This window comes from Callorhinchus milii, unplaced genomic scaffold, assembly GCF_018977255.1.
Source record: "Callorhinchus milii isolate IMCB2004 unplaced genomic scaffold, IMCB_Cmil_1.0 Scaffold5, whole genome shotgun sequence".
NCBI classification, from domain to species: Eukaryota; Metazoa; Chordata; class Chondrichthyes; order Chimaeriformes; family Callorhinchidae; genus Callorhinchus; species Callorhinchus milii.
In genome coordinates this window covers 24,118,675-24,145,138 of record NW_024704746.1, presented here as the reverse complement: position 1 = coordinate 24,145,138, position 26,464 = coordinate 24,118,675, and the positions used below count along the sequence as shown (strand labels likewise).

At 43.6% G+C, this 26,464-nt stretch overlaps 1 protein-coding gene across 1 annotated transcript in view; it reads left to right on the top strand.

Moving 5' to 3' along the window:
- ptch2 (patched 2) overlaps positions 1 to 22,679 on the top strand; it is a 73,722-nt gene extending 51,043 nt beyond the window's left edge. The window contains 12 exon segments of the mRNA XM_042335007.1: positions 198 to 603; positions 1,163 to 1,193; positions 1,196 to 1,474; positions 7,357 to 7,499; positions 7,980 to 8,160; positions 9,143 to 9,423; positions 13,354 to 13,491; positions 13,964 to 14,106; positions 19,737 to 19,836; positions 20,899 to 21,168; positions 21,712 to 22,257; positions 22,523 to 22,679. Coding sequence (XP_042190941.1) covers positions 198 to 603; positions 1,163 to 1,193; positions 1,196 to 1,474; positions 7,357 to 7,499; positions 7,980 to 8,160; positions 9,143 to 9,423; positions 13,354 to 13,491; positions 13,964 to 14,106; positions 19,737 to 19,836; positions 20,899 to 21,168; positions 21,712 to 22,257 — 2,518 coding nt within the window. The 3' untranslated portion in view covers positions 22,523 to 22,679.
- Positions 22,680 to 26,464: the final 3,785 nt, after the last annotated feature.

Sequence of the window (26,464 nt, the reverse complement as noted above, 5' to 3'; positions counted from 1 at the left end):
CACTGCTGTGCACAATTGGCTGCCGCAAAATACACAGTCACTACACTTTGCAGTATATTCTATGAAGCGCTTTCAGATGTCTCGACAATGTGATAAGGCGCTGTAACAAATGCAAGGATTATTATTGTAAGATATAGGATGCATCTACCATGTTATTGCAGATACAGGAATCTTCTAATCTAGTGCTTTGTTCACAGTCTCTGCTCAACCAGAGTGATCCAGGTCCAACCCCAAGAGTTCGCTGATGCCAACGATAACCATACCTTCCACCCTTCGCCCTACAGTGGGCCAACGTTCACCCACAGCACCCAGATCACCACCACCGTGCAGGCCTTTACCCAATGCGACCCCACAGGACAACACATTGTCACCATCCTGCCTCCCACTTCACGCATCTCCACGACTCCTTCCATCATTGTAACTTCTGTGGACAGTGCTGGCCTGCAGGGCTTAGACGCCACCAGCTCAACCAGGGACTTGCTGGCTCAGGTGAACGAGACCAAAGCCGGCAGGGAATGTGTCCAGATGCCCTTCGTCAAATGGAACCTGGCAGACTTCGCCCGGGACAAATACGCCCCCCTCCTACTCAAAACCCAAACTAAAGTAAGTGACTCTCAACTGAGAATAATTATAAATCTGCTCTCTGTAGAACTGTTTTGACATTGACAGACTGGCACACTGTGAGCACTGCTTCACGTTAGCCAACTAGTAATTGGATTCTAGATGTACATTGGAATTCGTGACACAGTTACTGTAGAGGGTCAGTGCTGCAAGCCGTTATTGGCTGATATTGATCTCCGCAGCATGTTTAATCATCTTCAACAGAACCATTGGGGGAGTTCCTTAGAAATGTAAAAACATAGAAAGATAGAAGCAGGAGGAGGACATTCAGCCCCTTGAGCCTGTTCTGTCATTCTTTAAGATCACGGCTGATCTATATCTCAACTCCAATCACCCGCCCTTGCGCCATACCCCTCGTTACCCTGACCTAACAAACATCTATCCAGAAAAACTTTGAATGGGGAGGGTTAGGGAGGGATTCATTGTTAAGCAGTGAACGTACTGCATGCAATCTCTTTATCTTGCGATTAGAGTCAACCTTTCTGTCTTGGGGAGAAATAAAAAGCTTTGGAACTGACTGTGTTTTTGTTTAATGATCCAGGTGGTGGTGTTAGTCCTGTTCATGACTTTACTGGGATTGAGCTTTACGGAACGACCATGGTTCATGATGGGCTGTACCTCACAGACATTGTTCCTCGTGAGACCAAGGAGTACGATTTTATCGCCGCTCAGTTCAAGTACTTCTCCTTCTACAACATGTACATCGTCTCAATGGGAGGATTTGATTACCCAAAGTCCCAGAGCTTATTATATGACCTGCACAAGAGTTTTAACAATATCAAATACATCGTCCGTGAAAAGAATAAAGAGCTGCCAAAAATGTGGTTGCACTTCATCCAGGACTGGCTGAAAGGTAAGATTTCATTAATACTTCTCTTCAGTAATGAACAGTAAACTGTGTGAGAGCTTATATGGATTAACCTTAGAAAATTGTTGAAAAGAAATACCAGCTGCACTTTACATAGGTGCAAAGGCATCTAATAAGCTTTTACCAGCAGCTTAGGCCATGTCATAGTTATTGGCCTCATCCAATAACTTTCATAACATGAAATAGGTTCTGGAAACTGTAGAGTTACATTGATTGCCTGCAACATTGAGTAAAGAAGATAGGAATATTCTGAACTATTCGTATCTGGTGATACCCCTCATAATGGGCTTTATGTTGCTCTGAACTATGTGTGAGCTCACAATAGGCTGCAACAACTGACTGTGATGTATAACAACAAAATTACATTTGTATAGCGCCTTTCATGTCTTTGAACTGTTGGAAACTCGTTGATAATGTTTGAACCTTATTAGTACTTGATAGTACGTGTGGGATTGAATGACTCTGGTCCTAGTGGTGAAGCATCACCAGAAAAACATGCGCCTTGGGCCACTGGCATCTAGTGATGTTGCCATAACAGCAGGATTTACATGAAGAAAACCAAAATGAATTAAAAATCATTCAAGAAATATTTGTGAACATTTTCATGACGTACAAGATTTTTTTAAAATTGAATGCGTGTGCGCATGAGGGAGAGAGGAGTACGCACACACACACACACACATGGCCGCAGAGCGAGAGAGAGAAGGGCCACCTGTACTCCCCTCCTCCACACATCCCTGCTCACACACACACACACACTTCTTATCAGTTAGTAAGACTAACAAATGTTGGCAAATTTACCATTTGTGACACTGACTGGTTGAGGATGTTGGAAGTCAAGCTGCTGTTGAAAACTAACTTGCAGGAGGAGATGTGAGGTGACCCCACGACTGTTATCTTAAGCACGGACATATGTTTGCAATATCTGGTAGTGTTGGGAGCACATGCACCTTGCCTGAGTCCATGGATGTTACAAGGCTGAAGCTGTCAACATTCCTCCAAAATATACTGACTTGGAGAGCAGCAGATAGCAGGAGGAAGAACTGACCTGCACTGGAATGAGTCGTGTGAATTTTTAACCAATGTTTGGTCTCTTTCTCTCTTCCCCTCACCCCCTTCTCCCCGACTTGGTTTGAATTCTGCCAGTCAAATTCTGCTAATTAACACTAGAGCCAGCTGCAGCTAAAAGTCCAGAGATGGGAACTTTCTACATTTTTAATTCTTATTTTAGGTAGCGTACCATGGCAACAGAGTGTCTGTACCGGGATGTGCAGAATATTAATCGTGTTATGGGATGCTGTGCCTTCAATCGTGAACTTGGCTCTTAAGTAAGGAATTAGCTTGAAAATGTAATACTCCTGTATGGGTGGTCTCATTCTGTGTCAGATTGATGGGTCATTCATCATAGGTATGAATAAGATAGAGGGAGAGCGAGAGAGCGAGATATATAGGGGTATAAAGAGTAGCAGAAAGACATATCTTGTGAGCAAATGAGACAAAGAATGTACGGAGTGACAGAACAGGAAAGAGAAAGAGAAACAAAGTACACATGGAAGAATAAGTGAGAAATGTAGGCACAGAAGTGTGGAAAAAAAGCAGATGAAGAGATACAGCAGTGCGATAGGAGAGCGTGCACACTGTGTGTGTGTGTGTGTGAGAGAGAGAGAGAGAGAGGACACACACACACAGTGAGAGAGAAAGGGCACACACATACGCATTGAGTGAGAGGGAGTAGGAGTGCACAGGGTAAGGGACGTAGACCATATATCGAGACCCCAGAGGCGGGCCTCATTCAGAGTTGGCTGTATTCCAGCTTGTTTTTAGATTTGTACAGAATGCCCTTGTCTGCCTGCGTGTGGTGTTTTAATTGTAATGATATACAGCTGAGACTCAACAATCTGAACAAATTTGTGGGTGGCATCTTTTATTGGATTATGAAGGCTTGTGGATAAAGAAGCCCAATTTCTATAGAGTCAGACATGACATGTATAAAATTGTATTGGATTCTGAAAGCTTCTGGATTAGCGAGATGAGGGAGTGGGGGAAATGTTAAGCCTTGCAATTGCTGTGTGGTGAGAGCGTGAAGCTAAGGCAGGAATCAAAATATCTTGAAAGCATCAACGTGCACAAGAAGCATTTAAGAACCTGTTAGTAACTGACGCATTCATTAGGTTTTATTTCCCCCGCAAATAGTGTAGTGCCTTGGGACGTCCTCCCGACGTGAAAGGCGCTATACAAATGTAATTTTGTTGTTGTAATGCTCAGTGTTCGAAATGAAGGAAAAGAAAAGAGTTGATGAACATTGGTATCAGAGGATCTCGCGTTATCTTCAGAGTAAACTTGTCTCGGGGTTCAACGAGGAGGCTTGATATGGCTTTGGCTTCTTGCTCCGTGTTGTGTCTGTCTGCCTACGCTCCGCTATAGTTGTGGACTGCAAACACTGCTAATAAACAGGACCTCACTGATGGAAACCACATCAAACACAATTTTAGAATATTCCCTCCCCTGACTCCCATCCCTGTGCCTGTCCTTGTCGCCACCCGAGCACGTTTTATTTGACTTGTAAATTGCTAATAGTAATCATCCTTGCATTTGATATAGCGCCGAGACTTCTCAAAGCACTTCACAGATGAAGAGTGAATAGCAAATTAAATGATGCACCAATTGAAATTCCTCTAAAAATCCAATGTGATGGGAGCTGAAGAGCTCAAGAAACTTTGAGCCCCAACATTTTAATTCAGAGATTAATAGCAAATAAGAGCAAGGTGTGCTTTTATTCATAAATATCCCATCTACATTGCACTAGTACTAGAGGGTCAGTCGTGAGTTCAGCGCTACACTCAATGTCAATTTAAAAATTAAATTAACCCTGGAGAATAATAATAGTAATAATAATAAAAGGAGAAGTGACCAAATAGTATTTATCGTGATGAGCTACAATTGTAGTTATTGATCAGTTTTAAGTGATGATCTTTCTTGTTACTTTCCTTCTTTTTTGCCCCTTCTCTGTGAAGGCAAGTTAGCGTAGAGGCTTGAGATCATTTGATTTTACGTTGGGTAAGAAACCCAACCTGGTGAACTTCAGTCGCCTTCTTTGTCAGCATTGCTCAGACCGTAAATGTTCCCTACTTCACTGTTGGTTTCTGCGGGCAGCCTTGGCGGTCGGTGCCCCGGGTACAACTGAACATCACTGTTCTTAGACACGCAACAGACAGAGGCTGCACAGCTGTGTCCAGCTCTCGTGACAGTCAAGTCAGAGAGAGATCTCGTCTCAAGCTGAATTGCTTTTGCCTTTCGGGCTGTTGGGGAGGGAGGGAGGTGAGGTGGGGGCGGGTGGGAGAAACCACCGCTTTTTTTCCCAGTAACCGTACTCGTATTACAAGCTGATGCCTCCAGGGCTCCAGTTGATTGCAGCGCTGAGATTGAATGACAAGGTGTGTTTACATTTTAGCCAGAATCAATTTGACAAACACCCAACTCTCTGCCCAGGATGTGCATGAGGTGGATCCTGTAACTGACGACACCCACTGGAATCTCTTTACAAAGGCCGGAGATTAGAATTGTTTCTCCTAGCTTTTTTGTTCTGTTTTGAAGATTTATTTAGCTGCTTTGGAAATTGCTTGGATCGTGTGATATTTGTTCTTTTTTTTGTTTGGGTATTTGCTGTTGTGTTGTATTGCTGTACACTTTGCCAGAACACACACATAATTCCTTTTTGTGGAATTTCAACTGTCTACTATTCAGATGTGCACTTGGCTGATATATGCTGGGGGGAGGGAGGGAGGGAGAGTGGGACAGAGTGAGAGAGAGGGAGAGGGAGGGAAGGCGGGTGTGGGAAGAGAAAAGAAGCACATCTGGAAAGCCAAATGCGATCGCGGAGGTCTCCTTTCTAGTCAACGTTCTGCCTTGTCTTGTGCATTCCTGCTTTTAAATCATTACAGTATGCACCACTAAGACCCTACAAGGGAAGCAAACTAACCTATGATTCAACCACTAGTTTAGGAGACAGTCTGTGCACGCACAACGATTAGTTTGACTAAAAGTTTTTTTGGGGGGAAATTATCTACGATTCCACCAATCAGGTGGTGCTGGCTGGTTACTTGTGTTTGGTGCTGAGGCCTCAGTGTCTGTGCCCAATGAGTTGGATGGTGTTTTACTCGCGCCCGCCATGTTATTAGCCAGAGATACTCGCTCCACGTAGCTTTACTAAGACTTTGTGAGGACAGCCACAGAACTCTCGAAACTTCTGGTAGCCAGAAATGCTCAAGTCTTTGAACTGTTTGACCCAAATCTCCCCCGAGTTCAACCAACGTTCTTCCAAGAGCCTAGTGTGCGCGGAGCTTTGAGGAGTGAATTTGTACAGCTCTGCATCAAGTCTTACAGGTCTCTCAAAGCCTCAGTGACATTCCACCTTCCTTTTCTCCCTTGCTGTTAAAGAATTGAAACCTTAAAGTCAAGGCCACTAGTGCTGTCTATACCAAGTTATCGTAGCCATTGCTTATTGCCAATTCTGGTGTGTATCCTCCACAGAAGCATGTAATTGCACTCAATTTATACCTACTCGCGTCTCTCCCACCAAGCACCAGTGTAGAACTCTTTATGCAATGAAAATGCTGAAGTATCTCAACATCTAGCTTGTCCCGTTGCTGCTGAATACGTACAGAGTTGTATACACAAACATGGCCAAGTTATGTCGTCATAACTTCCATAGGTATCATATTTTGCTGGTTCCCAGGAGATATTCTCAATTACTACCTTCTAGGAAAGAACAGTCCTGCTGGAATCACTTTGTTACTGGTTCAGTATAATTTATTCCCACTTTCATTGTTTCCCGATCCTCTCCTGGGGTAGAGTTCCACATGCACTGGCAGCTCTCCAGCACCTCATCTTAATCAACCATTCCTCACGTGCGAGCAAGTAACAGAGCCATAGGCACAGCAGAGAGAGACGTAGTGACAGAGAGACACACTCAGACGGCACTAAAACAAGGGGCAGCGAAACGGTCCAGAGACACACACAGATGCAAAATAAAAGGAAAATGAAGAGGCTTTTATTTGCATGTTCAAAGGGTTTTTGCCAGATGGAGTTTAATGGTTAAAATAAAATGCCTTTTGTCACAGGCGTGACAGATTGAGCAGCCTATTGGTTTTTCAAAGTAATTATTACCCTTTTCTGTCAGACCACACAGGGTATCATCATTCAAAGTTTCCAAAAATAAAATAAATAAACTTGCACGCTGTTCCTTTTACAGCCCTAGTCATTTCCAGCCCTTATTGTGGTCTATTTTGCTGTGATGTTAAATGACTCGCTTTGAAGTGCATTTTTTCTTATTTATTTCTTTTAACAAAGTGGTGGCAACAAACTGTCGGTTTATTGTCATTTCATGTTTTATTTCTTAATTAAATCTACATTGAAATCTTGGGCTAACTGCTTTCTAATTTTACCACCCAGTTTCAAGGCAATATTATTAATATCAAGCACTTAATGTCAGGCTCGGTAGGGCACCCGCCTCCAGATAATAATAATAATAATAATAGTAATACATTGTAAACTACAACAGAAAACTTGGGTGATTTCTGAACAATATCTGAATGTCAAATATGTGTTTTGATCTGAAGATGGCATTCCTTGATCTATATTTAACTCTTAATTTGACACAAATCTCACTCGAGGGAAATTTTCGAGGGCATTTGGGAAATGTAAAATTCACACCTGTTCAGTGAGGAGTGATTTTTCTGAGATTGGGTTTATTGCAATGTCGAGCTAACTCAACACCTATCTGTAAATCAATGTTCTTCAGAGACTGGGGTTGTAGTTAAGTGCAAAGACCTGTCGTGTTCTGAAATGCTGTTGATTCCTTCCTCCAGGATTGCAGGTGGCATTTGATGAGGACTGGAGGACAGGTCGGATCACCAAGGAAAGTTACCGAAATGGTTCAGAAGACGGAGTTCTTGCCTATAAGCTACTCATACAAACTGGAAACAAGAAAGAACCCTTCAACTATAACCAGGTTAGTCACATGCGCATGGTTGATTCCGAGGCTATCAGATAATGGCTGCTGTTAATCCTTCTGCTGCTCTGGATGAATGTAAATAAATTGGGGAACAACACTATCATGAAATCACCGTAAAAGTTGTAACTTTAACATGTTCTGGGGAAGGGGTGGTCCACATAGTTAGAGCAATGTCCTGTCACCTCCAATTTGGATGGCAATAGATTCTCTGAGGATCCGGATGATTTATGTTTGGGTTGTTTTAGTGCCACCAGAAGTGAGTTCACAGTGAAAATTGCCTTTTCATTCACACTAAGTTGGATTTAATTACAAGTCTCACTCAAGCAATTCACGAGAGTAACTGCCTTTGCCTACAAATCCACAGTCACAACATGTCACAGTCCATCCTGTAAAGCACTTTGAGATGTTTCGATGATGTGATAAGGTGCTGTATCACACCCGAGAAGCTAACAGGTGGAGGGTCTTCTTTTTTCGTAGTTGACTTCCAAGAAGTTACTGGATGAAGATGGAATTATCAATCCTGACACCTTTTATATCTACCTGACGGTGTGGGCTAGCAATGATCCTCTGGGTTACGCTGCGTCTCAGGCTAACTTCAACCCCCATCCACCCGAGTGGATCCACGACAAGTACGACACAACCGGGGAGAACTTGAGAAGTAGGTATTGTGAGGAAGAGCTGCGTCGTAAAGACTTTTGTTGAATAGGGAAACCTGTCAGGCACATCACTAAAGCTTACTTGTCCACCAGTGTCTGAGAGATGAGCATAATACACAGTCAGTCCATTTTACAATCTATTCTGTGAAGAGTCATCCTTTTCCCATCTGCCGGGCAATGTGTTTGGCCTTTGCCGAGGAGGCACATTGTGAAAAATGAGCCTGAGATTGATTTATCAGTGAGTCCATTTGGAGTGGTCATTGGGTGCCCAGGTTCCTGATCTCAACCAGAAGTGTTGGGGGGATTTGGTGGTGGTGGGGAGGAGTTGGGAGGGGAGAGAGAGTGAGAGAGGAGAGCCAGATCAGCTCCATGGAGACCCCTCTTACCTCCCCCCCCACCCCCACAGGAGGAGAGGGTGATGGTACAGAGGGACCTCTGAGATCTGAGTTGTGAATGGTGTCACCTGTCCTCTGTGCTAGCAGATGTGGCATCTTGATACTGAGGAAGGCTTCTCTCCGGTTGCAGTGGGTCCTCCCCCCTCCCCCTCCCCCTCATTAACAGCAGCCACCTGTGCTCAGCAATCAGCAGCCCTGTGACCCGGCCTCACAGGTCATTTGGACATCCAGTGACCCTTCCAAAATGGTCATGTCCTGCCTACAGAAATCAGATGTTCCCTGTGGCAGCACGTCTAACTCCCACTTTAAGGAGAAGCTGGTTGCACTTGCTGCGATAGAAGGATTATTGTGATGCAGATCAGATCAAGAGGTACATATCACACAGTGAGATAATGACAGAGTTTAATCCCTACTGTCCTAAAATACAGAATGAGGAATATATCAATAATCACTAAATCTATAGTTTCCCTTCAATATTTGACCATTTTTGGTTTTAATCAGAAATTGATAACTGATGTGCAGTGACAGTGACTTAAACTGCTTAACTGTCTGTCTCAGCTTCACTAAAGTCTTTTTCTGTCTCCCACAGTTCCTGCTGCAGAACCCATCGAGTTTGCCCAGTTTCCTTTCTATCTGACCGGCCTGCAGCGGACATCAGACTTTATCGAGGCCATCGAGAGCGTGCGGGCGATCTGTGACGAGTTCACTAAGAAGGGGGTGCTGAACTATCCCAATGGCTACCCTTTCCTGTTCTGGGAGCAGTACATCGGCCTGAGACACTGGTTCCTCCTCTCGATCAGCATTGTACTGGCCTGCACCTTCCTGGTGTGCGCTCTCCTCCTCCTCAATCCCTGGACAGCAGGCATCATTGTAAGTGTTTGCCAATCGTTTAGTGGGCACAACAGTCAGAAGGGAAATGTGATGCACCTTGTTCTTGGGACGTCTTCCCAACGTGAAAGGCGCTATACAAATGTAATTTGTTGTCGTTGTTGTTCTGTTGTTTCTTTGCAGATTTATACAGATATTCAGAGACTATAGGGTCTAACATGCACTACAATTTGAGTCTCTAGAAGAGGGAATGTTATGATAAAGACAGTGTTACCAAATGACCTATATTTTGACCTTATTTTAGTAAAGGTTTTTCAGTTTTGCTCTTATTACCAACACTCACACCAGACATAATTTTTTTTCCTCTTAAGTTTTCACCTCTCTGTTGTGCTAAAACCAGACAAAGTGGTATCAACCTAGAATATTCCATAAATAGAGCCTATCTATCTCCCTGGTGCTGCAGACTCGCAAGCCTTGCCCGTGAGGATGAGTTAAGATTTTTACCAGATGTGAGGGAACACCTGGAACTCTCCCAACATGGCACATCTGGTGTTTGTCTCTGTTCTGTTGGAGAGCATCCTGGGCAAACCTTGAGGTGGACTTTTGAAACAATTTCTGGGATCGTTAACTGTCACTTCACATTTTACATGCAATATTTTACGTCTGATCTTTGTGGATCTTGTGGTCGGCTTCTTTGAATTTCCAGGATCTCTCGGCCTTGCAGAACCACACGCTCATACACTCACACACACACGCTCTCACACACACACGCTCACACACACGCTCACACACACGCTCACACACACGCTCACACACACGCTCACACACACGCTCACACACACACACACGCTCTCACACACACACGCTCACACACACACACACACTCACACACACACACACGCTCACACACACACACACGCTCACACACACAGACACTCACGCATCTTGAACATGGAGTTGGATGGATTGTTCTGGATCGTGTTGACAGGTGGAACACGGATAGCACTGACTGGAGCTCTTCCTGAATCAGGGTTTTTGGAAAGCAAATCTTCTAGCTGACGTTGTGGTGCAGACTGTCAGGCTTAGTGTTTGTCGGACAAGTAAGATATCTGTAATAGGGGTAAAACCAAACCTTAAACATTCTTCGTAGAAATGGACAGTTGGAAACGCCAGAGAGAAAGTACAGCTTCATTTTTATAACCTTCGTAGTCTCTGAAGGAACACTGACAGTGGCCAATAAATTAAACTCCACGAGATATCGTTCCGGGCTGATGGAGTACAGTGGAAGTAATCTTTTAAGAAAACAGTGATAAAATAGTCAGCGCTCAAGGGACCCCCACATCCCTGTCTGTTTGAATTTGGGAAAAGAATTGTCCTTGGCTTGACCTTCATGTGCTAAATCAATCCATCAACAGCTGAAGGGCTAAGGCAGCAATGTGCCTGGGAAGGATTTCACAGTGTAGAAGGAGGAGGGAGGGCTTTGGCCAGAAAGGGTCATCACAAGGCATTTTTCCAAGGCCATGGAATGATACCATAAAACGCATATTCAGCTTCAAAAGAGAACCACAGGGGAAAACCAGGAATCTTTGGTAAAGGAATCCCTAACTGCTGCTTAGTCGTGAAATGTAAATTAAAGTTGTTTTGCATTGTAAGGGTATTTTAATCTTCAATATACACAATAATATAATAATAAATAAGCCTTGCATTTGATATCGCGCTTTATCACATTGTTGATTCACAGAATATACTGTAAAGTGCAGTGACTGTTTTGTGGGCAAAATGCCACAGCCGATTGCACACAGCAGTGTTATACCTGCACAAGAGGATGTTACTGTTTCTTTGGAATAAATGATTTTACAGTCGGTTAATTCATTACCCCCCAGGTATGGCCTGGTAATATTTAACACACCGTCCTCCTATGTAATACACAGCCAGGTTGCAAAAGCTGATGGCTGTAATGATAGCAGCAACAGAAGGTGCAATCGCCAGTAAATCTATAATAGGAACCATCCAGTATAGTAAACAGCACAAAACTGCCGTGCCACTGATGGTGATAATGTACCCGGGCTGAATATGACATTCAACCTCAGGGTAGAAAGTGAATGGTATGGTCAGTACCATGTTATTATGTTGGTGGATTAGTAGCTCGTATAGTTCTCACTGCGATTTATAAAGAGAATAAACAATGGCTGGGATTGGGTGGGTTCAAGGATTGGGTGGGTTCAAGGATTGGGTGGGTTCAAGGATTGGGTGGGTTCAAGGATTGGGTGGGTTCCAGGTTGCAACACCTTCGGGGTGCAGTTGTCATCATAAAAATGTAAAGCCTGAAATTTGATTGTGACACTGTGATCTGAGCCCTGTGAGTGGAACATACTCGACCTACTGCGTGATGTGTAGTTTGTACCCAGGTCTCTGCCAGTCATTGACGTGCAAGAGTTGCCCAAGAAATGTGAGGTGCCCTTCCTCCACTCCTTAAGTCTTTCCTCCGCTGCCCAGCCTTGAAGCTCAGCACTGTTGAGATTGCAGCCTTGAGGTGGAGGGAGTAAGAATAGATCCTCACAGATGGAAAGTCTCATTCTAGCTTCTGTGTTCAAGCGCTGTCGGACTTCATTCAGAATCATTTTTTTTTTGTGTTGAGAAAAATTGAATGCAGCGTTCCTCTTCCTCTGGTGTCTTTGGTTGGATGAGTAGATGCTTCTTGACGGCTCTTGTGATGAGAGACATGCAGGAAACCTGCCCTCGCCAGGCATAACGTGAATCCTATTCACGCGCAGGAATATTTTCATAGTTTTTCCATAGTTCCATGTGCGGTCGTCTAAACGCATGACAATACCTGCCCCGTGCTGATTTCAAAGCAAAAAATCATATCAGCCTAAGTGTGGAGGAGGCAGAGGAGTAAAAAGAGACGTAGAGAGACATTTTCACGCAGGCAGAAAAAGATTCAGCCACTCGCCATAGTCATGCAGCCAAATATGTAAGTCTCTCAAGCAAAGAGTTCCGAGTGGGCACTGTTTTTGTGAGGTATGCTTATCCCTAGTTTAAAGGTGGCAGACATTCCTTGTAAACACTGAGCATTTGAATCGCACTGGAGGCCCCTGTAACTTGATGCCTAACAGATGATAGTGGCACCAAGGTTCAGAGAGAACGCTGGCTTGCTGCTAACCTCATCTTCCCCAGGTCTGGGCTAGAGGGGCTCGAGGAATTTACATTTAAATAGCTCTGAGCACAAGATAAAAGCACAGACTATAAACAAACCCCGAGAGCTGCAGAGTTTTCTTACAAAAGGGCAAGCACCCTTCCCCCTTTCGAATTAACCCTCAAAGTATATCTTCAACCTAACAGGAAGCTTTTCAAATTCTGTCAACGAAAGGGTCCCAGAATAAAACGTCATGGTTCTAAAGTCTTGCATCTATACCTTAATTATTTATGTCAATATTACACTCCCCCTTTGTTTTATTAAGTGCTCCGATCTGATCAACTGAACAGATAATCTATGTGAGGTTCAATCCATTGGCCTCATGTCATTACAAGTATAATCTATAATAATAATCCTTGCGTTTAATATACGACAACAACTTGCACTTATATAGTGCCCTCCACGCAGGGTAGCATCTCAGAGGGCTTAACAGTGGCGGAGCCTGACTCCGAGCCGGGTGGGTGGGAGGGCTAGGTGGAAGAGGAAGGTTTTCAGGAGGGACTTGAAAAAGGGGAGAGAGGGGGCAAGGTGGAGGGATTGAGGGACAGTGTGACAGAGTTTTGTGGTGTAGCGGCTGAAAGCGAAAGAAATAATGAAGGTTTAGATGCAGGACTTAACATAATACCTCATCATGTCTTCAAGACGTCTCAAAGCACTTCACAGAATATACTGTAAAGTGAATTAACTGTATATTTTGTACATTGTCCGTATTCTGTTGCTTTTGCTGATAATTGTAAATTAATCTAAAATCATCACCACCTCTTATTTTTCTCCAGGTGTTTATTCTGGCTATGATGACGGTGGAGCTGTTTGGAATCATGGGATTAATTGGCATCAAACTGAGTGCAATCCCTGTGGTCATCCTCATTGCATCTGTGGGAATTGGAGTGGAATTCACTGTCCACGTGGCTCTGGTAAGTACATCACCATTGCTTTTCCTCTACTACTCTACCCATCTATGCCATCTTCCCAAGGAGTATCCTGGCCACTGTTCCAGGGAATCTAAGCAACCTTGACCTGCCCATGCCCACTGTGCTACCTTATGGTACAGAGCGATCCAGCAGGGGCATTTTCAACATTTGCAGGATATCTGACAGCAGACTTGGAATAACCTTTACCAACAGCTTAGTGGCCGCTCCTGAAAATCATGGAAACATAATGCCCCAAAATGTTGGGGTGGTTTGAGGTGGATCTGATGTCAGAAACCACTGAGGACACGAGAATTAATCAATTTTTTTTAGAGGAGTGCTTTTTAGCAAAAGAGGGAATGGGTTCTTCAAAGACCTATTTTGAATGACCATGTTGGACTATGTGTTGAACATGAGGTGAGATTGATGGTTGCAGGACCTTAATTTTAATCTCGATTCTGTTTTTATTACACTCTAGGGTTTCCTTACTGCCATTGGGAACAGAAACCTGCGTACAGCTGTAGCATTGGAACACATGTTCGCACCAGTGATAGACGGGGCAATCTCCACGCTACTCGGGGTCCTGATGTTAGCTGGCTCCGAGTTTGATTTCATTATCAGGTAGGTTTTGCTTGGAAGCCTTATTAGACGACAAAATTATTATTATTATTTTTCATTGTGTTCTTCGGTGAAATGTTTTAAATTGCTCAGTTTTTAAAGTTATTTTCCCCCTTCAGCCCCTCACCCCCATTTCTTCTTTTGCCCCATCAATGTTCCTCAGATAAGGGACTGAGAGGATGATTTGTTACCAGACTTTGTTTTGGGGGGCAGGGAGGGGAAGGGAATCTGATGCCTTTCTATTCTGGGGGAGTATTGTGCTCTGCCACTGTGTTGGGAAAGGGGAGAAATTCCAGTATTTCCAATTCTGTCCCATTCCCACTGGATTCAATTCCTTACAAATCTGGAGATTTGAGTGACAAGCCATTCATACTCCAATCATGTTGCATGTTGTATGGGCGATCTATTTCCCCCCCCGTGCCCCCACCTCCACGACCCCCTCCCCGTTCAATTAACATTGATGCCTGTCGCTGACAGGTCTGAGGAGCAGGGTTAGACAGTTGTCCGGGCTATCACAGGAGTGGGAGGGGAAAAGCCGGTGAGATAGGAGTTTTCCCACCTGACCCTATCACTCTGTCTACTGATTCTCACAACAAATGGGGAAAACATTAAACCACCATCTGTCATAAACAGCAGCTGAGGGGAGTGTGTGGGGTTGGGGGGGGACCTAATTGTTGGAATGTTCTTAGCCTTCATTTACACTGATCTCCCCCCACCCCACCCCCACTCACACCCTCACCTGATGATGAACCTGACCATGGAAGCTGTGTGTGGAATCATGCACACAATATCCTACCTTTTCTTGTAACTGTTTGCTTAGGAAAAACAGTTACTATACTTTGCAGTGTATCCTTTGGAATGCTTTTGTATGTTGCTTATCCACGTGATTAGAGTAGGTAGACAGAGGCTATGCATTCCTACCAGGCTCGTTCCATTCCCGCTCCGTGACAGGGAAATAAAAGTGCTCAAACCTCCTGGGTTGAACTCATCTGATTCTCAGCAAAACGACAATGTCCGAGCCTGTGGGCTGAGTTAGCTCATCTCGGTTGAGCTGAGGGAGGGTTGGGGGAGGAAATCAACATAGGTTCCCAATATCTGAAGACACCTCATGGAAACTGTGTATGGACTTAGGGTGAGGACAGATCCCAGCTTGGCTCTGATCCACATACTGATCGTGCTGGCTAACATTTATGAAATCTGCACATGAACAATGGCTGTTTGGGGCAAGATCCCTGAAAGGAATTAGCACATAGAGAGGAGGAGAAGCCTTTGCCAGGTATTGAGTGAAGCCTGGCTGGGATAGCTAGTGTCTCTGCCCTCTCACTCTCACCTGGAGAAGGAAGGGGCCATGTTTTAGGGGAATTGAATTGAAGGTACAATGTTTCTTTTTAAATAAAAGGAGTATTTAAGGTGATCTCATCACTGAATGAGTTTTCTGTACTCCGGAGGGATTGAATATTCAGGTGCCAACAGTCATAAATCATGATGCAAAAAATATGTAGAGAAGCAGAGTGTGAAGTGGAGCTGGTCCGGTCCTGTGATGGGAAGCAGCTTCCTGTGTCCATTGGGAATTGACAACCATATGTGATAGTGATTTAAGCCTCTTCAATCGCTCTCGGCCAGGCTGATCCTCAGCTGTCATGTCTGCTCGTTTGATTGGCGTAACCTATGGCACTCAGTAGCTATCCAGTCAGTGCGTGTTCCCAGAGCAGAACTTGGGACTGGAAAAGTGTTGTCTTCTAGGGTGGGCTGGTGGTCCTCGGGGTTTGACGTTCAGAGAAGACTGGAGTGCACGGTTTGAAGCCATCTATAAAATTGTAGGTTTAATTACAAAGGGAGCGTTCCCCACCCCCCCCCTCTCTTTTCTCTCACGCTCATTGATTTTTTTTCTCTCCATTTCACTTGAAGGTGTTGACCCCCTATCTCACGATCATTTCATTCAAGACAGCACAAGGAAAATATAGCTGAGAAACCAAAGAAAATTCACCCCCACTCGTTTTTTTTCTGTTCAGGTGAAGTGAGGGATGAGGAGGGGGGAGAATAAGATTTGGAATTCCTGATAAGATTTACACCCATCATTCCCCAATATGCCACTATTTCAACTCGAATATGAACAATACAAAAAAAATAGATCATCACCTGCCCCACTAGATTGCCATTAGGCACAGTAGCTAGACAGAAGCTATGCAAAATGTTGCTTGTCTTGAGAACAAATTAGATCGATTTCTCCTAGAAAATAAATATCTGGGGATACTGTATATAGTTTGGGACATGACATGTCAAGCGAGTGCCAGGAGGTGGAAGGCGGACTAGATGGACCATGGTCTTCTTTCGCCAACAAATTCGTATATACTTACGGATTGCATTTTCCTTTTAGAAATGATACGAAACAGCGACACTATTTTGCACCCACCCACTCCCAATTCATAAAAGAAAACAGCAACTTGGATGTATATAGTGCACCCCACGCCGGACGGCATCTCAGAGCTTCACAATAACGGATCCTGGGGCCGAGCCGGGGGTGGGAGGGGGAAGAGTCAGGGAGGGGGCGGAAGGTGACCAAAGGTGTGATTGAAAAGAAAGGTCTTCAACAGAGACCTGAACATAGGAAGAGAGGGGACGAGGGGAAGGGAGTGAGGAAGGGAGTTCCAGAGCCTCGGGGCATAGTGGCTGAGGGCACGGCCACCGGGGGGAAGTGGAGGAACAAGCGTTGGAATAAGTGAAGCACACAGAACACTTTGATTCAGGGAGGTCTCATTCCTCAAGCTGGTCAGATAGCGTGGCTTATTGTAAAGAGGGTTTTGTTGTAAATATTTCCCCTTCAGTGCGTGCACCATAAACAGCTGAGCAAACTGCATTTCTCAGCGAGTCTGTGTTGCAATGGGAAGAGATTACAGAAAGTATAAATAACAAGACAGGATTGTGAGGCACAGTGCCTGTATGAAGGTCCTAGGAAACAAACAGTTTCTAATGCTCTTCCTCCCCTCCCTCCCCCCCCATTCTTCCCCCCCAAAAAAAAATCAAGATATGATTTTCAGAATGTTCATTACGTAAAATGAATAGCTGATAATACGCTGTGTGGTTGCTGCAGCAATCGTGTAGCACTAGTTTAAAGGATGGGGTTGGTGTTGAAGGTTATCAGAGGTGGTCCATTAATCATTTTCATTTGCTGCTATAATCAACACCAGAGTCAATTGTGTAATAACCTTATTTCTGAAAATGCCTATTAACCCCGTAACCCCCAGGAGGGATTATGGCTCACTATATTCCAATCGGAAATGATCGTGTTGATGTGATAATCATGGGGGTCTGTTATGCGAGTTGTGTAAACCATGTTTAAATGGCCGTTGATTGTTAGTTACATAATTAAAGGCACAAGTCATTCCCTCCGGGTTTGCACATGGTTTATGCAACTAATATAATAGACCCCAAAGTTTACACAAGTTGCGTAATGGGCTCCAGCGTAAATACACCACATCACAGAGTTACAGGACAATATCTAGAAATGCTACACACAGTGAGTTGATCTCAATGGGTGGGGTGGGGAGGGGGTGGTGGGAATCCAGACAACAAGACCACTTCCTTCTATCCAGAGGAGAAAATGGATATGTCAGCATGTTCTACTGTTGTGTTATTCCCAGTAATAGTCGCCCACTCTCCCAGCCTGGCCTCTCAACTGGAGAATAATGATTGAAAGCCTGAAGGGGAGTGTATATGTGGACACATGGCATAGAAACATAGGAACAGTTGGCAGCCATTCAGCCCCTCGAGCCTGTTCCGACATTCCATAAGATCAGGACTGATCAGTACCTCAACTCCAATTACCCGCCTTTGCCCCGTATCCCTTTGGTTCCCTAACCCAACAAATCTCATGGAAGGGAAAATAGATTACTTTTAATATCGTTGAACAAAAATTGACTTCTGGATCCATGCTCTTGTGCTCGCTGATGCTTTGTTCCTGACGTCAGGGGGTTGGGAAGTGAGCCTATGTGCTATTTAGCATCTGGTGTGTAAAATGTCGCTCTTTCGAAATGCCTGTGTTTGTTGATGTGGGCAACCGGGTGGCACTTTGCTTGCCATTGGTGGTAGGATACTGTTACATACAGTACCATGACTGTTGTTATTTCACAATCTCAGCCTGGCTGAGATAACAGCACAGATCAGGAATTGAACTTTCAACCTTCTTGACTATACAGCAGTAATGCTAGTTACTAGGTGGTCTTTTTTTAATCAATCATTGAGCGATTTCTTTGGTGTACAGCTTTTTTAAACACCTTATCTGTGGTGGGTGTATTTCACCTACAAAATACACGGTAATACTCTCCAGTAAATCCTGTGAAGCACATTCAGACATTCAGTGACATGAGAAGGTGCAACGTGAAAGGCAGGGATTATTATTGTTATTACAATATCTTTGAACACTGGACAGTTTTCCGCAGATTTATCGAAGCTCTGAGTCGATATGTTTTTTTTATGGCAGCAGTAAATGAGCATTTGATGTGAGAACCCGTCTATATAGCAGGAGGTGCTTAACTTGGGGTCATGTCAAACTTCGCACATACGCGAAGGGCAATATGACTACGGCAACTACAAATTGCATTTATATAGAGTCCTTCGCACAGGATAATGTCTGGGGAGCGCTTGACAGACACGGTGTGGGACTGTCTCTGTGAATTACAAGGTGGATACTGAATATTTCTTGATTGTAGAATTGAGCCTGTGGCAGACACCTCGTCACATTTACAAACACACTCACTCATTCACACTCACTCACTCACACACACTCACTCACACACACACAAACACACTCTCACACACACACACTCACACACTCTCACACAGACACATGCAGCAGGAAGTACCAAGACTGTAATGATAGATGAGCTTGCCACTGGGAATAGGGCTAAGCCTTTTGCTGAGGAATTTCACTTGAAATCGAGCCAAATGTCTTAATCCTTCTAAGTACAGTGAGGAGTTTCTTTGGAGACCTTTTGCTCTGTAATTAATGCCTCCAGACCAACGAGCCTGAAAGGGGAAATTGAGTATAATTATTCACAACCTTTCCCAATTTATTTCCACAGCAGGAGATGTAACTCATTGCTGACCTTGGGATATGCCACCTACTTACACAGCGCAGTCACAAAACATGTGGGATTGCAGCGCATTCAAATTATTGAATAATTTATTAAATAAATGGAATCTTGTTGTTGTTGTTGTTGTTGAACGGCTGGGGGGAAAGGGGTGTCTGTCTGCCTTCATGCTTTCATCCCCAATGGAACTTATTTTCCCCCATAACTCTGTTAATGCATCAAAGTGGAATGCGTCCTAATTGTTACATCACAGATTGCATTTTCACCCCATCGTGAATTATCTTTCCAAGTACCAGAAACGGGGTGGGGTGTGTGTGTGTGTGTGTTTGGGGGTGTGGGCGAGAGAGAGAGAGAGAGAACATCTTTCAAATAGTTTGTCAGAATACAGAAAGCTTTGAACTGGACCTCGGCTTGCAATAACCTCCTGGTTAATTGCTTAATATTCATTGGCCCGCTTTTATTGTTGTTATCTCAAACGTTCATCGGAAATATACTGAACGAGAGCAATCGTAGTACAAATCCATGTGTTCTCTCCATTCACAGGTATTTCTTTGCTGTTTTGACTATATTGACCATCCTGGGCATTCTTAATGGTCTGGTCCTACTTCCTGTCTTGTTGTCAGTTATCGGACCCCCTGCTGAGGTAAGCACGGCAAATGTTTAAAAAAAATTAATTTATTGCAACTGCTTGGATCAGTGAAAAGGAAAGAAAGATGCAAACTGTTTGAGCTTGGACACTCAATCCATTAGTTGTTTCTGATAACTACTAGCAGCAACAATAACAACAATGTGTGTGTGTATATTTATATATAGCAAGGATTATTATTATAACAAATGAGCAAATGATTAAAAGGAGTCAGAAAAGAAATGTCCATAATGATAGAAGTGATGCTGTAATTCTATGTACTGGTGGTTTAATAAAACGAGTCGTGGCATCTGTTAACATTTGCACAAGGTTAACTCAACCTGCAAACTTTGTCATGGGCTGTTAACACAACCTGCAAATTAGAGGGTGATGTTTTTAAAAAATTCTGAAAGGCCTAAGTATTTCTTAGGAGTTTGGGCTTGGTGAGCTGAATGGATTCTTCGATATGTAACTTCTATGAAGAAACAGAAACTATTGTGTTTTTTGTTGGAAGCATGGTAATGTTTGATTACGTAAGGTTTCAGAATCATTTCAAAGCGAATTTTGCCCAGCGAGCGCCTCACCCCGTATAAGTAATTAGTCTAATTGGAACTAGGCCCAGAGAGTTACACATTCGTTTGTTGTGAATCTGCAGCATAAGTGCAGCAGCTGAGTAACTTCAAGGCTGTAATGTAATCCCAGGGTTTAGCAAGCTCTCCTCTCACAGTTTGTGAACCTTGTGTTACTCAAGCTATCCGTTCTTCTGCATATAAACCATTTGAAGCTCTTGAGTAGATCACAACTTTACAATTATTCCCCAAATATCCATTTACCCACCCTGTCCCAGTCGGTGGCCCTCTCGCCTCTTGAGTCAAACGTTTGTGTGGGTTCAACGTCAGGAAGGAGTGGCCCAAATGTGCTCTTAATGGGAAGTTGGTTCCTGGTGACCAAAGTGAGTCCATGCTCAAGAAAAACTGAGAGATTAAGCTCCGGAGAGAGAGAAAAATGTTGATTTTTTTNATCATTAATCCTTTTATTCCATTTTTTATCATTAATCCTTTGAATACGTTTTGTCTGTAGGTCATGCCAGCAGATCGAGGGAGCCGTTTGCCAACCCCTTCGCCCGAACCCATCCCGCCGCCCATGAACCATCACGGCTTTTACGTCCGGACGTTCCCGCAGCAGCAGAGCGGGTTTTGTGAGTCCTCGGATTCCGAGTATTACTCTGAGACGACAGTGTCTGGGATCAGTCAGGAGGACCTGCAGCACTTTGACCAGAGTGCCTACATCATCCCCCCGTCACAGATCCTGGTGGAGTCCGGCACCAATCCCAGCTTCCCACGAGTCACAGTAAGTCTTGCTCTTTTTGATTTGCAAACAACACAACAAATTGCATTGATATTGTGCTTCTCTCTGAACTAGAAAAGTGTTTTTTTCTTTAAAAAAAACACAAAATTGGGTCTTCAAGACCTCTGTTCCTCCCGACGTGAAAGGCACTGTACAAATGTAATCTTGTTGTTGTTGTTCTCAAGGCTGCTTTAGCGATGGTTTCAGAGTTCTGCTTCCCTCCAGTAATAATAATAGAAATAAATAATAATAATCCTTGTATTTGACACAGCACCTCATCACATCTTCGAGACATCTTGAAGCGCTTCACATGATACACTGTAAAGTGTAGTGACCGTATATTTTGTGGCGGAGTAACCTAGCTACAAGCCTGTAGCCGGTAGCTTTAATCCTTGAACAGATCTCGGTCTTTCAGGCCAGCGTAACTGTTTAGTTAGAAAGCTAGATGCAGGGGCAAGGTAAATGTCATTCATATTAATTAACTTTATCTTAAAAAAATCCAATGGATCTGATTTTCTCTGTGTTTATTATCATTATCATGAACAGCTTGTGAAGCCATTCAAGGAGCTAAAGGATTCCTCGTACAGGAAGAATCGGCTGAACTCCAAGGGGCCAACGGTGGATTCTGTTAGTTCTCAGTTGGCCTGGCAGGACCCGAAAGATTTGTTTCCAGAGGCCAGAGAAGCCAGGAAACAGGCCCCCAACAACAGACTGCGCAACAGAGGGGCTTCTCAAACTGTTCTGCCTGTCAATTCCTCCAGGAGTCAAAGCGGCCCCAGGTACAACAGGACTCACCACCCTAGGACTACACTCCCAGCCTATTGCAGCCGTGTGCCTGGGCCGAGCAACCCTTTCACCACAGTGACCGCCACGGCCTCAGTGACGGTGGCCGTGATTCCCGGGGTGTCGCAGCCGTTCAGAGGCTACACCCACGAAGGGTTCGAGGACAGTGAGTCGGACTGCTTTGAGGAGCCGTGTGTGGCCTCCTGTCCATTCCCGGAGAAAAGGACAGACTCCAAAGTGGAGGTTTTTGAACTTCAGGATGTTGTTGAATGTGAAGCAAAGAGCAGGGAAGCCCCAAGAAGGCATTAGGTCAGTATTTGTACCAAACTCCTCATAATAATACTAATAATTCTCATATTAATGCGCATGTTCTAGTGAGAATGCAGGTCTCCACCTGTTATTATGGGATGATCTGATTATAAACAGTGTTGAATGTAAACCTTGAACATTAGCCACTTTTACATGTCATTTAGGAGAAACTGAATGTAATATTAAACGGCTTTGTCACTCTCTCTCCCCTGATGTGTTGGACTGGATTTACTCATGTGCTTATCTTTCACTTTGTGCTTTGCAGGTCGCCCCACATGAACGTGGCAACCAAAGAATGCTCACAAGCACCCCCTTTCCACATCCCCCGCCACCCACTCACCCCCACCCCCTCCCATATCCTGCCGGCCTCCAGCTCCAGAAACGTCTGAAACTGCCTATGTACATAAACCTCAAGATGGAGACAGTCAGGAGAATTTATTTTAAAATATTAAGTTGGTGTTTAAATATATTTTAATACTAAAAAAAAACAAGACAAACCTATTTAATGATGTACTGTATACTTCTGTATTATATGCTGTGTTACGTAAAGTGCGAGAATTTCCTCTTGCTGCTACGTGTAGTGACCTTGACAATGTGTGCGTTTGGGATGGGGATATTTTCCTCACACGCTCGCTCGCACATTAAATATGAGGCACCATATTTAGCAGCCAGAGAAATGTCAAGCCCTCCCCAGAGAGTCAGAGATCTAATAAATGGTGATGTGTAGTGTGTGTACATTGAAGAGAATCTTGGTATGTAACTTTTTGATTAGGTAAATGATAATTGCTTGATTATTTTGCTGCTACTCTTTTTTAAAAAAAAACTAAAAGATTATAGAGATGACATTTCCTCTCTCATCCCCACCCTCCACCCCCCCACCTCATCCCTTCCCATCAGGTTTTTCTTTCTATGCAAATAACTAGTTGCCTTGAAAGAATTGTGTCAGATCGATCACTATGGTTCCGGGTCTATGTTTGGGAATGTTGGGCATTCTTCTGTCGTTTTGTTCGAAAAGTTTAAAGTTATCGGTCATTTTAATTTGTTAAGTCTAAAAATCCATCCCTGACCCAATGCCATCCCTTGTGTGTGCTCAGCCTGATGGCTGGAGAGATTGTTCACACTCACTGTTCAGACTCACACCTGCAGAATGGGCACAAAGCTCACGGAAGCTCACTCCAGCCTTCAGCAGAGAAGTGCGGAAAAGTTAGCAGTGAGGGGCGGGGGGAGGAGGAGAGAAAATAGCCACTTTCAAACCCTTAACCCTCAGGGTGGACAAACTAACCTGTTCCTTGGCCTCTGTTAATGCCATGTTTCAACCCACTGCTCAGAGGTGATTTTACTGCCAAGAGTAATGGCGTGTTTGTCTTAGCTGTTTTCTCTCCCTTGCGCTGTGAACGACAATTACAGGGGGTGTAGGAAACCCTCTCAGCGGGGAGCTTGCAGTATCTTACAAGAACAGAAATATAACGCCCTTAAGAATGTGTGTAGTGTTGGTTCCAACCACACAGGTGCTCTCCGTGTCTGTCCCCACCACCTGTGACAGAATGTCAATCACACAGGTTAGCTTTAGCCTTTCACACTCAAATGACTTACGCAACTAAGTTTTGTTTGGGCCCTTGAATTGTTTCCTGCTCGGCTAATTCACATTAACATGTACAGTTGAAACGTTTCCCCCTGACAGAGCCACCCCTCACCCACTCCCCACCCCACCACCTCCCACGCACCATTCCGTCCAACATAGTGTCCGCAACCCCTTTTAAGATTCGAGTATCCTTTTGTGTCCCTTTCTAACAGGACTGAGGAAATCAGAGCCTCACACTTAGCCAGTAAAAAATAAATGAGTCTTTCTGTTTTTTTTTGTCATTTTGGTGATGTTATATTTATATTTTTGTACAATAAAACCCCCACAGTATACGTCACATAGATATTTACCTATAACACTCTGGATTGGATACTGAGTCACATGGTTTGTATCCTCTAAATATCACAGGAAGAACATCAATAAATGTATATGACCTTCTGTGCAATTCCCTCACCCTCCAAAATACCAATCGCAACTCTGCTGAAACGAGTAATGAGGGGAGATGTCTTAGGGACATGCTTTGTTTAGCTCTAAAGATACACATATTTTCTGACATGTTTGCTTCTACCTTAGCAACCAATGCACACCCAACTCTTCCTTCCTTCCCATCAGTTGAGCATCTTCTCAACTCGCCTCCTGTTTGCTGTGTGAAATTTTAAGATTTAAAAATGTTTCTGATGTAAAACCCGTGAATAACATTTTTTCAAAAGAAAATGTTGGACCATCCCTATGCCTGGATAACATTCCTGTTCACAAACGATCTTACCAGGTGTGGATTATAACTGGATAGGGATATTTAGTGGGAGCTGTCCAGGTGGAGTCCTGTAGCTCAGTGCTCAGAGCACTCGCCTCGCAAGTGAGACGACCTGGGTTTGATTCACGAGCAGGGTGAAGTGTTGGGCAAGTTTCCTTACTCCACACGCCTCTGTTTACCAGCAGTAAGTAGGAACCTGGTTGTTAGTCGATTGGCGGATCACTTTTCACAGGAGCCAGGGTATACAGTCACTGTACACATCTCTCTGCACCATTTAAAGTCGTGCGATGGTCTAGATGGAATTAACACAGAGTTTATTAAAATACAACACTCTCAGAATGTAGTTGGCTTTCCAGAGTTTTACGGGTTGATAGCTGTGAATTGTCTCATCACTGCCAATTCAGCAAAAATGCAGGGAATTTTAACTTACATTTTTTTTCTCAACCTTTTTTGTTATATACTTGAAGCAAAGTGGCTGCTTCGCTCTTAACACCTTGTTTAATATTTCATTTAAAAAAAATACAAATGCTGTATCAAGTGTGAGGGGAAAAAAGAAAAGGAAAAAAATATTTGCATTATAGGATCTAGTAGAGAAGTGTCTTTCTTTCTTTCTTTCTGTGAATCTTGTAGCTTTGTAGCACGAGAGAGAAACAGGTATACCCGTCACATTAAAAAAAGATACCTAATTTGATCATGCTTCTTTTTTTTTGGTTGATGGGTATATGTAATCACAGTTAAAATGTTGTATGCCATATAAGTTATTTATATAAATTTTTATTTTTTTAGTTGTACAGAAGTAGCCATCTGACTGAAGTATATTTTTAAAGAGTAAATATATATTATATATTATATATTGTTGTTACTTGGGTTCATTACAGAGGTTCGGTGGCATGCCTTCTCTTTATGTACACCCCCAGAATGAAAGATGTGTACAGAACTGCTATTTTCTGTGTTTATCATCTTGATGTGTTCCTTGTTCCTCACACCGGCCCCCCCTGTTAATTTGAGGTGATTATTTGGACATCCAGACACTGTGACCAGTGAGCTTTCTCCATGTGACTTATACTGCCGTGTTTAGTCTCCAGCACAATAGGAGATTAACTAACAAAATAAACCTGAACCATTTAATCTAATGTTTGCTGCGTGTAGTTTATTCCATATTTCATTGGTAAAAAAATATCAGGTTGAAACGGATGCTGGGGATTTCTTTTATTGTTGCTATAACCTTTCGCTAACAGCTTCTGTGGGTAATTTTCTCTCTTCATTGTGTTTTACTATCACCGTTCTTCCACCGAGGGAACACAACAGTTGCACATCTGTTCGTCTCACTCAGCAGCCAGATGTTAGGTTCCAGTTCACTTTCTCTTCATCTTCTCTTCCATTTAGAGGCAAGAGAATTTGCTTTCACTCATAGCCTTCATCGTAACACAGGCCAATCCTGTAGCTCAGTGGTTAGACCACTCACCTCGCCAGCGAGAGCCATGGGTTGGATTCCCAGCAGGGCGAAATGTTGGGCAAGTTTCCTTACTCCACACACCTCTGTTCACATAGCAGTAAGTAGGAACCTGGTTGTTAGTTGATTGGCAGATCGCTTCTCCAGGGGTAATAATTCCTTAAAATAAATAAATTGGTCACTTGACTGTTTGTGGGACGCTGCTGTGCGCAATTGGCTGCCGTGTTTCACCTACAAAATATACAGTCAACTCATTTTACAGTATATTCAGTGAAGCGCTTGAGATGTCTCGAAGACGTGATAAGGCGCTATATCAAATACAAGGATTACTATTATTTCAAAATCTCAGTCATTTCATCAGCATCATTTTTAAGTTCACAAAACTGCCCACTGAATCTAACACCGCTTTACAGTGCAA